Source organism: Larimichthys crocea, chromosome XVII, assembly GCF_000972845.2.
Source record: "Larimichthys crocea isolate SSNF chromosome XVII, L_crocea_2.0, whole genome shotgun sequence".
Taxonomy (NCBI): domain Eukaryota; kingdom Metazoa; phylum Chordata; class Actinopteri; family Sciaenidae; genus Larimichthys; species Larimichthys crocea.
This window is the reverse complement of record NC_040027.1, coordinates 12283451-12294044: the sequence shown is the minus strand read 5'-3', so window position 1 is coordinate 12294044 and position 10594 is coordinate 12283451. Positions and strand designations below refer to the sequence as shown.

The 10594-nt window shown below is 44.9% G+C and overlaps 1 protein-coding gene across 4 annotated transcripts; it reads left to right on the top strand.

The window, feature by feature from the left end:
* The first annotated feature begins 204 nt into the window (after positions 1 to 204).
* exoc1 (exocyst complex component 1) lies at positions 205 to 10557 on the top strand. Of its 4 annotated transcripts, XM_019277708.2 has the most exons (20): positions 205 to 315; positions 2082 to 2213; positions 2435 to 2565; positions 2661 to 2820; positions 3145 to 3162; positions 3745 to 3932; positions 4023 to 4250; positions 4360 to 4492; positions 4582 to 4691; positions 5961 to 6110; positions 6695 to 6803; positions 7425 to 7469; positions 7781 to 7944; positions 8023 to 8136; positions 8542 to 8621; positions 8733 to 8961; positions 9056 to 9239; positions 9646 to 9845; positions 9921 to 10115; positions 10198 to 10557. In XM_019277708.2, exons 2-20 carry the CDS (start codon positions 2090 to 2092, stop codon positions 10348 to 10350), a joined length of 2715 nt encoding a protein of 904 aa, XP_019133253.1. In that variant the 5' UTR covers positions 205 to 315; positions 2082 to 2089; the 3' UTR covers positions 10351 to 10557. The 4 variants fall into 4 exon arrangements, with proteins under 4 accessions (XP_019133253.1, XP_019133254.1, XP_027145778.1 ...); XM_019277709.2 differs by lacking the exon at positions 3145 to 3162 and having other exon boundaries at positions 10198 to 10350; XM_027289977.1 differs by lacking the exon at positions 7425 to 7469 and having other exon boundaries at positions 10198 to 10350.
* The last annotated feature ends 37 nt before the right edge of the window (positions 10558 to 10594 follow it).

Sequence of the window (10594 nt, the reverse complement as noted above, 5' to 3'; positions counted from 1 at the left end):
TTGGTCAGTGCATTCGGTGTAAAAACGTGCTATATATATAAATAAAACGTACTAACTATTTAATTAATTTATCACCCAAAATAATGGGATAAATTGCTCGTTAAATCGGCTCACAACGAGGAGCCGGCTCCCGTCGTTCACTCCAAAGATCCGGCTCCCGTCGTTCACTCCAAAGATCCGGCTCTTAGAACCGGATCGTTCTTGACCGACACATCAGGTGGATGCTGACACACTGTGGCTGTCACATGACAGCTCCGCCCGGGAAGCAGGAAGCGAGAGGAGGGCGGTGCTTTGCAGAGGGCTGATAACACAAAGGTAGGAGCTGCTTCTGGTGCATAAACGTGTTAAAACCCGAGTTTGATCTTTAGATGTTGGATTATTATTTCACTGATCATCGTCTGTGCGCGCTCCCTGCAGCTAACTGCACCTAGCCCTCTCAGGCTAGCTGCAGTTAGCACGCACAGAGGCCGTCAGGGTTTGTTTTGGGCCTGAAGTCGTTCATGTAGAGGCAGACAGCACCGGGAGCGTGTTTCTAACACCTTTAATGTGGCGTTAATGTGTCAACAAGCTCTGACGTCCTGTTAGTTAGCTGAGTTAGCAGCTAGGAGCGAGTTAACCGTTAGAAGTTTGACCCTTCAAAATAAAAGCCTCAAACCAAAGGACAGGGGCTGTGATTTAAATACGTGTGATTAGGTTAATTTATTGTGATATGTGCGCATCGAAATGACTAAAATTATGTATATTAATGTCTCTAAAAGGTCCAGTGTGTGAGATTTAGGGTGCATTACACTTTACACTACATATCTCATTCACTCATTCATGCACTGATGGCACTGGAGCAATCTGGGGTTCAGTTTCTTCCCAAGGACACTTCGACATGCAGACTGGAGGAGCCGGGGATCGAACCTCCGATCATCTGATCTCAAAATCCTCCATAACCAGGCGCTCCTTCCTTCATCCAGGACTAAGCACCGAACCTGGGGGGCGACAAAGCCTTCCCTCCCCAAACATATCCATGACTTGCCGACCTTCAAATCTCTTACAAAAACACACCTTTTTAAAATCGCTTTAAATGTTCAGCTTAGTCCAAACGTTGCCGTCTGCAACTACTCCACTACATGCCACTGACTCCTCCGTGTTTTACACCTTTTATATATATACTTTATTTATAGTTTACAAGTTAGAGTCAAAGACAGTAACAGGACATACGGGAGAAGAAAACTAAAACAACAACAAAAAGCTTCCAGACAGTTCACAGCTATTCTGTTCAAGTTGTTGCAATATCAATATCTCCAGAGCAAGGTAGAATTACATGAATAAATTAATCCAATCCAACACCGTGCTACATAGTTATATAGCCAGATAAGTCAGAGTCCCCGTGGTTGTCAGGTGACACCGTGCCAAGAAAGGTCCCCATGTTTTCTCAAACCTCTTCTGTGTGTTGGGTTTGTACATACAGAGTTTTTCCATCTGTATAATGGCATTTCTTTCAGCCAGTGTGCGAAACAAGGTGAAGTGGTGGACTTCCAGGTCAGGAGAAAAAGTTTCTTAGCCACCACCATTCCTATCTGCACGTTGCGTGGTAGTTCAGTAGACGTTACAGAGCATCCAAAGATGTCCAGGTCATGGTTAGGCTGAATGTCTTTGGAGTAAGCTAAGTCCAAAAACTATGCAGAGTCTGGCAGAACCAGAATAGATGCGGCAGTGATCCCTCGGCTGAACAACACAGGAGACACAGATGGAAAGATGCGGTTTAGTTTTGGTTTTACACCTTTTTACATCTTTAATTTCAACCCCATCGCCTCTCTCTCTCTCTATCTCACGCAGCGAAAGAGCTATGGAGAATTATAGTGGTGGCGTGAGTCGTCAAGTGTTTAGTTTGTCTGTAAACAAAAAGTCTATTTCTATTGAGATAAAAAGATAAAAATTCTTATTTTCAGGCGACTATACACTAATGAAAATATAGCTATATTCTGTAAATAGAGCCCTCTGAATCTGTTGTGAATAGTGTGTGTGAATCAAGCTTTGTGTCTCTTGTGGTCGTAATAATAATATGTACCTGCTGTGTCTTTGTATGACAGCATCCACCATGACAGCCATCAAGCACGCTCTCCAGAGGGACATCTTCACACCGAACGATGAGCGTCTCCTCGGGATCGTTAACGTCTGCAAGGCAGGAAAGAAAAAGAAGAACTGCTTCTTGTGTGCGACCGGTAAGTCCATCCTCATCAGGGTCACGGGCGCCGATTGACTTAGGGCGAGTCGGCAGGTTATCACATAGAGACAAACAACCTAAGTGCATGTCTTTGGGCTGTGGGAGGAAGCCAGAGAGACACAGAGAGGCCCCAGCCGAGGTTCGAACCAGAAACCGTCTTTAAATAACTGTTAATGATGAATTAAAGTGAATGTTTGTGCGTTTGGTTTTCTCTTTCAGTTACCACAGAGAGGCCCGTCCAGGTTAAAGTGGTTAAGGTGAAGAAATCCGACAAAGGGGACTTTTACAAACGACAGCAGACGTGGGAGCTCCGAGATCTGACAGAAGTCGACGCCAAAGATGCAAGCAAGGTGAAAACAACTGATGCATCTTTTTATTTTTTCACCTATAACCTCACGGTTGCAGTAAGTGCTCATATGCTCGTTGTTTTCCTCTCATGGTTTAGGAAAATCCCGAGTTCGACCTTCACTTCGAGAAGGTGTACCGCTGGCTGGCCAGCAGCACGGCTGAAAAAAACTCCTTCATCTCCTGCATTTGGAAGCTGAACCAGCGATACCTGAGGAAGAAGGTGGAGTTTGTGAATGTCAGTTCTCAGCTGCTGGAAGGTGTGGAAATACTCTCTTCTTACCGTAGCCAACCCTGCGAAACCGTCTGTGCATGCGTCTTCTTCATGATTTGATTATATTTGTTTTAAAAGGCCTGTCTCTTTCTCTTGAAACCAACAAGTGTGTGCTAAGTCTTGTTTGAGGTATTCTAATTCAGCCCAGAAGTGAGAATCTCTGCTGGATTTTGGTTGATTTTTATTTATTAATAGCATGTTTACAACAAAATGTATTCAACCTCCTCTTTGTATCTTGGTTTGTGGTATGGCTTTCAGTGTTAAATTCTTCTTTATTCTCACTTTTCTCTCTTAAACTTTCTCTGGCCAGAACTTCCTAAAGCGGAAGGTTGGTAGGACTTAACTTCCCCCCCTCCTCACTCCTCTCCATTGTTATCTCATGACCTCAAACTACCATCGTCATTAGAGACGCTCACCTCCTTTTTAAGCTCCTTCTGTTTGAATTACGTGACACTAAAATACGGATGGACATGATTCATTTGTTTTCATCATAACACACATGTAGCTCATGTTTTTATTTCACTCTTAGCTTTTTTTTTTGACTCGATCATTCCACTTTATTTTAATTTATAGGAGTATGTACTGACGTGTGTTCATTTATTTGTCCAAAAGTTGAAGCCTGTGTTGTTCCAGAGCGGAGTAAAGTGCAGTTTTTTGCACTTTAATTTGATTTATGAGGCTTTTTATCAGCCAGAACAAATGTAACAATTTCAGATTGTAGTTATATCACACACAGAGAATAAGTATTTCTGGTAAATCTATTTCAAACATGTTTTAACTGCCATTTTCTATTACCAAGCCTTTAGTTGTATAAAACGTGATGTGGTGGAAAAGACCAGAATGTGTCTTGAGCTCTGTGTTCGTGCTCCTCTCTTCAACACGCATTTCCATCTCTTGTTTGTGGGATCAGAGTCGGTGCCGAGTGGCGAGAGTCAGAGTGTCGCCGGAGGCGATGAGGACGCCCTGGACGACTACCAGGAGCTGAGCACCCGAGAAGAGCAGGACATCGAGAGCATGATGGAGATGTGCGAGTACGCCATCTCCAACGCTGAGGCCTTCGCCGAGCAGCTCTCCAGGGAGCTGCAGGTTCTCGACGGGGTGAGCGGAGCAACCGATGTGCCAGGATGAAACGTAACGCGTCGTTCTTATAAACTCATCAACACGCGCTGCTTTGTTTCCTACTTTCAGGCCAACATCCAGTCCATCATGGCATCGGAGAAGCAGGTCAACATCCTGATGCAGCTGCTGGACGAGGCGCTGGGTGAAGTGGACACCATCGAGGGAAAGCTGAGCAGCTACGAGGAGATGCTCCAGAGCGTCAAGGAGCAGATGGACCAGATCTCACAGAGCAACCGCCTCATCCAGATCAGCAACACCAACAACGGCAAACTGCTGGACGAGATCCAGTTCTTAGTGGTTAGGAAACACGTCTGAGTTACTCTATGATCCATGAATCAAGTAGCACAGCGAAGCCCTCAGCTGATCTTAAGCTTGATGATTGTTTGATGTGTCTTTCCTCATGTAGAACTACATGGACCTGTCAAAGGGACACATCAGGGCCTTGCAGGAGGGCGACCTGACTTCCCCTAAAGGCATCGAGGCGTGCATCAACGCGTCCGAGGCTCTTCTGCAGTGCATGAACGTGGCCCTGCGACCAGGTTAGTTCAGACAAGAAACTCAAAGCGTGTTTCAAAGCTCTAGATTCTTTGTGAAATCAAATCAAAGTGTCGTCTTCTTCCTCTCACAGGCCACGAGAAGCTGATGGCCGTGACGCAGCAACAGCTCCTGTTCGCCGAGCTGAGAGACACCTTCGCCCGCCGCCTCACCAACCACCTCAACAACGTGTTTGTCCACCAGGTAACAGGCCGTCTACAGAGCTACGTTACTCTGCTTTCTAATCAGCTGTTTCAGGTGGTAGGTTACATAGGAATATCACTGAAGGCTGTGTGTTACTTCACATCAGTGCCTGGTACGTTAAATATCTAGAAAAGCATCTATGAAGTGTTCGTGGAAAGTTTGGAACCACTGGACTAAACTGCAAACAGTAAATGGCAGTATATGCCTTCATGATAATAATGTCAGTTATAGGGTGGCATGAGTACTTTAATATTTTGCTGGTAATATTTAATATGAGGTGTCATCCTCACACTTTTTGTGAGTCTGCTGCAGCAGGGAGGGCTCCTCTTCTTTTCCAGGCTCTCTCCTCTCCTCTCCTCTCCTCTCCTCTCCTCTCCTCTCCTCTCACGGACGTCCTGTTTTAGCTGTGACTCCCTTCCTGGGCTTCCTTGTGTCGTTTCCTTCCAGTTGTTTCCCCCGTCCTATTCTTGACTCTCTTGTGTTGCTCACTTTGAATCATCCCTCTCTGTCTCTGTGTCAGTTCAACCACTTCAGTCACTTCAAAATGACCATCCCTCAGTTCTATAGGTCTTCCTGTCTGTCGCTTCCAGTGAGTACCCTCACAGCAACCCTCCCCCCCTCTTCCACTCCCACTCACCCCCTTCTTTTGCTAATGTTTGACCTCTCACTCTCAACTTACATGTCATCGCGAGGCCTCAGGCTCTCCCATAGCCTGTTACTTATTGCATGGGATATGTTTCTAACTACTTAACATCTCTCAGAGAGGCACCGCTCATCTTTTTCCTCCTTCACCACAACTCTCTGCACTCAGCTAAGGTTTTTTTTTTGTTTTTGTTTTTGGGGTTTGGGTGCTAACTTGGCTTTGTTGCTGAAGGTCTCATATCATACAAATCCTGTGCCTGTCTGCTCTGCGTGCATGTCTCGTGCCTGCAAGCAGTAGGCACTGAACGATGTAACAATGAGGGGAAGCGAGGCGAACATCAGTATGGCAGTAAGCGCTGCGCTTTTCAATAAGCTTGTCAATAAGTCGAAGGAGTGGTGGATTGAATTGAGCAGTGTGTTGAGAACATCTGGCTCGGTGGTAACCTGAGGTAAAGTATCCTTACCGCAGATGTTTGTGACGGTAAGCGAGCAGTTATTCCTCACGTGTTTGCGTGTGTTTGCGTGGAAACAGAAAGCTGGAATGGGATTTAACTGTTAAGGTTTGTCTATACTAACTCTTTTACTGAATATATTCCTAATTCATCTCCTCTCACTCTTGTCATCCAGGGCCACGACCAGAGCTCCACCTTGTCGCAGCACACGGCCGAGCTGATGCTGCCCAAACACAGCCCCCTCCACAGGGACCTGCTGCGTTACGCCAAGCTCATGGAGTGGCTGAAGAACACCCACAGGGAGAAATACGAGGGCCTGTCCAGGGTCAGTGCTGTTACGAAGATACATAAAAGGAATACTGCGAAAAATGCACACATTCGCTTTCTTGCATCTTTAGTTACCGTGGTAACAGCAAGTATGGATTAATAACACTGCAAACACTCCTTAAAGCTGCTACTTTGTGATAAACACACAATTAATTGTAATAATAGAGTGACAATAGAGTTTAGGACTTTTAACGTGACCTGCCTCTTCCGCCTCCTGGCTAATCTAAAGATCTATTGGCTTCACTTCAGAGCCGTGGAGGTTGCCGCTTGGTGTTAAAGCAAGTTATCAGAGCTGGAATGGTGGACTCCGCCACTAGCAATAAAAACTATTATATAGAGAAATATATATTTTGAATGGCCATTGTAGAGAAAATGCCGAACATGACATGTTTCATGTCATTTGGAATGTAAATATGAAGTTACAGTCAGCTCAGCTAAGTATATTTTATAACTTTTGGACACCTATTTACCTGCATCCATTTTATTTTTGACTCTTAGCAAGAAAGCAAATAAGTGTAGTTTCAAAATGTTTAAATATTCCTTTAATACTGAGTATTTTGAGATGTGTTGTGTTTTTTTTAGACCTATGTCGACTACATGAGCAGATTATACGAACGAGAAATCAAAGAATTCTTCGAGGTGGCCAAGATAAAGATGGCGGGCACAACCAAAGAGGCCAAGGGCAAGTTTGGTAAGAGCTGTGATCCACGGGCCGGTTTGAGCTCAGACATGAAGCATGTTTAAGATTTTTTTTTTTAGTAACATCTGTGTCTTTTTCTCCCTTTTTTGTAACATGTCAGACTCAGCTGCATCTCTTGGTTATTTTACTTGTGTTGTACTATCACACAGAACTTAATAGAATATTCATGTATAAATAAGGATTACAGCCTCGTTCTTTTTCCCAACTAATGTGTGCTTCCAAAGTCCTGCCTCTTGTTTTACCTTTTTGATGATGTCTCTTTTTCCCTTTTTGTACAAAGGACCGTACATGTTCAGCTCTCTCTCCTCTTTTGAATATTTAAAACCTGAGTAGGACTCTTGGTTGAGCTTTTGGTTTTGGCAGAATTAAAGAACTCTGCTTTCTGCATCCTGTATCAGCTTTTCCTGCTGAAAACAAACAAACAAAACAAAAAAAGTATTTGTTTTCTGAAGGTTTGTCCGAGCTACAGACACACCTAAGCCACCGCAGTGCACGTCAGCATATGTGTAACTTCGTACATCTAACATCTAGCCTCACCCCTTCCCATGCTGCATGTTTTTAAGCCTAACCTGTCTCTGTCTTTGATGCCTGCCTTCTTTTAACTGGCTGCAGCCACGCTTCCGCGGAAAGAGAGTGCACTCAAACAGGAAACAGAAAGTAAGTATGACGTTTGGATGGAGCTATTCCACTTATCGATCACCCACTCTGCTTTCTTACCACTGTGTCTCACACCATTGCACTAAAAGGAATCCTTTGCTCTTAAGTCCTCTGCTACCCCGACACATACCACTTTAAGCTCTGCCAAACATTACCTGGTTGGTTTGTACTAAATCCTCACAATACACCTGAATGCATCCTGACATATCCTGATTCTGTGATAAATGCCTAGAAAATTTAAATTTATAATCTGCCTCATTCTCGCTCAACGCGTGACATTGAATCCGGCTGTGTTTGTTGTGCTGTGTTAGGCCTTCACGGCAGCTCTGGGAAGCTGACGGGCTCTACCTCGAGCCTGAACAAGCTGACAGTGCAGGGCTCCAACAGCCGGCGTTCCCAGTCCTCCTCACTGCTGGACATGGGCAACATGTCTGCCTCTGATCTGGACGTGGCCGACAGGACCAAGTTTGACAAGGTGACACTGTCGGTTTTAATCAAACTATCCGTGTTGCTCTGCACTGAGAGGTTAAACGGAGGCTGTTTCTTCTTGCAGATTTTCGAGCAGGTCCTCAGCGAGCTGGAGCCTCTGTGTCTTGCAGAACAAGACTTCATCAGCAAGTTCTTTAAGCTGCAGCAACATCCGACGGTTACGCCCCCTCTCGCTCAGGTAAATCTGTGATTTCACTAGCAAGAGGCGTGTTTGAAAGGTTTATTGACAAACAGAAAGGTAGCAAACAAAGCTTGGGTCTTGTACTTCCGGATCCAGCTCCGGTGTGGGAATCCACCATAGCACCTGGGCTTGACGGACCCCCCCTAGAACCCGACAGAGACTAAGAAGTAAAAGAAACAGAAGGGGTGCATGGTTAGGAGTGTATTTATAATTTGTCCTGCTCCTGGAAAAAATAACTGTCAGTAGCTGTACTTGTGTGGTTGCAGCTGAGATTGGAACATTTTTCTTGCCTGAATGTGTGTTTTCAGTTTTACGTCATATATAAAAATATATATGTGTGTATATATATTTGTCAGCAGATGTTTGGTTTGTCATGTTTTCTGTCTCTTCTTTCGAATTCAGCCTGAAACAGAAGAACCAGATGGAAGCATGCCATCGAGAATGGCTCCCCAGGCTGAACACAGACACTCCTTGTCATCAGAGTGAGTAGTTGCTGCAACCATAACCTCCATCTCCACTGCCAGAAACATTATTCATATTTTCTCCTCCTTGTTTCTCCTCCACCTCGTGTCCCGTACTCCATACGTCTCAAGGAAAGACATGGTGCGGCTGATGATGAATAAAATCTTCCAGAGCATCGAGACGGAGCTCAACAGTCTCATCGCTCTGGGAGACAAGATCGACAGCTTCAACTCTCTCTACATGCTGGTGAAGATGAGTCACCACGTGTGGACAGCTGAGAACGTCGACCCGGCCTCTTACCTCAGCACGACTTTAGGGAACGTGTTGGTCACCGTCAAGAGGAACTTTGACAAATGCATTGTGAGTGAAGTCCAAATGATGAAGACGAGTGACAGTCCATGTTATTGTTGTTCTTTCTAAATGTATAACTTTAATATAATCTGTTTTGCTTCAGTCCGGTCAGATCAGACAGATGGAGGAAGTGAAGATTTCAAAGAAAAGCAAAGTTGGTATCCTGCAGTTTGTTACTGGGTTCGAGGAGTTTGCCGAGCTGGCTGAAACAATCTTCCGTAACGCAGAGCGCAGAGGAGACCTGGATAAAGCTTATGTCAAACTCATCAGGGCTGTCTTCATGAACGGTGAGACCAGCGGCCAACCAAACTTATTTATTCTTTTTATTCAACCAGAAGGAATCCCATTGAGACAGACAGCAGCACAAACTAAGAACAAGTGAATTAAAACAGATACAAAACAAAACTATCTAGAAAATAATAAAAGTGCCTCCTTTTAGAGATTAAAAGCATTCAAAGAAATCAGATCTTTGAGTTTTAAAATGCTCTGTAAAACATTCGGAGGGTGACGAATATCCAGACGCCCTCTTCCCATGTTCTGTACGAACATTTGGTACAAACAACATGTAAAAGTCCCTCGATCTGATGAGTACTGTCCATCACACATCTGAGAAGCACATAGATAGGATCGAGTCCCCTTGTATATGAAAATATTCCAGGGTGTCCAGAATCTGAATATTGTTTGTCTCTTCAGTGGAGAAGGTCGCCAATGAAAGCCAGAAGACGCCGCGGGATGTCGTGATGATGGAGAATTTCCACCACATCTTCTCCACGCTGTCACGTCTGAAGATCTCCTGCCTGGACGTGGAGAGGCGAGAGGCCAAGCACAAATACACAGACCACCTGCAGTCCTACGTTATCAACTCTCTGGGCCAGCCTCTGGAAAAACTCAACGTAAGTCAGGACATCTTTCAGAGTCATGGTGTGCAGGATAGGCGTGATGGCTGAACTCTTATCTCTCCCCTGCAGCATTTCTTTGAAGGAGTCGAGGCTCGTGTGGCTCAGGGCGTCCGCGAGGAGGAGGTGAGCTACCAGCTGGCCTTCAACAAACAAGAGCTGCGTAAGGTTATCAAAGAGTATCCTGGCAAAGAGGTGAAAAAGGGGCTCGACAACCTTTACAAGAAGGTCGACAAACATCTCTGCGAAGAAGAGAGCCTGCTACAGGTGAGACGTTTAAGAGACGAACAGGTGAAACTGCTGGTTAGTGGCGTCTCTTATCTGAACTGTTGCTGTTTGACTCCACCAGGTGGTGTGGCACTCCATGCAAGACGAGTTCATCCGTCAGTACAAGCACTTTGAAGACCTGATCGGCAGATGCTACCCTGGATCTGGAATCACCATGGAGTTCACCATCCAGGACATGCTGGAGTACTTCTCCAGCATCGCTCAGTCTCATTAGTTTAAGCACATCGCACCGTTTTTAAATAGTAACTCACTACTGGCTCACTCTGATGATACACTAGAAACTCAGTGTGTGTGTGTTTAATGAAAGGGAATCCGCCTCTGCGTTTGAGATTCACACCTCCGCTCTAAGTACTTTATTGTTTGTTATATTTTCGTTGTCTCCTCACGCCATATGTATATAATAAAAACATGATTCAACGCTGTGTTGAGTATTTGTGTTTATGTCATTGTCAAACACG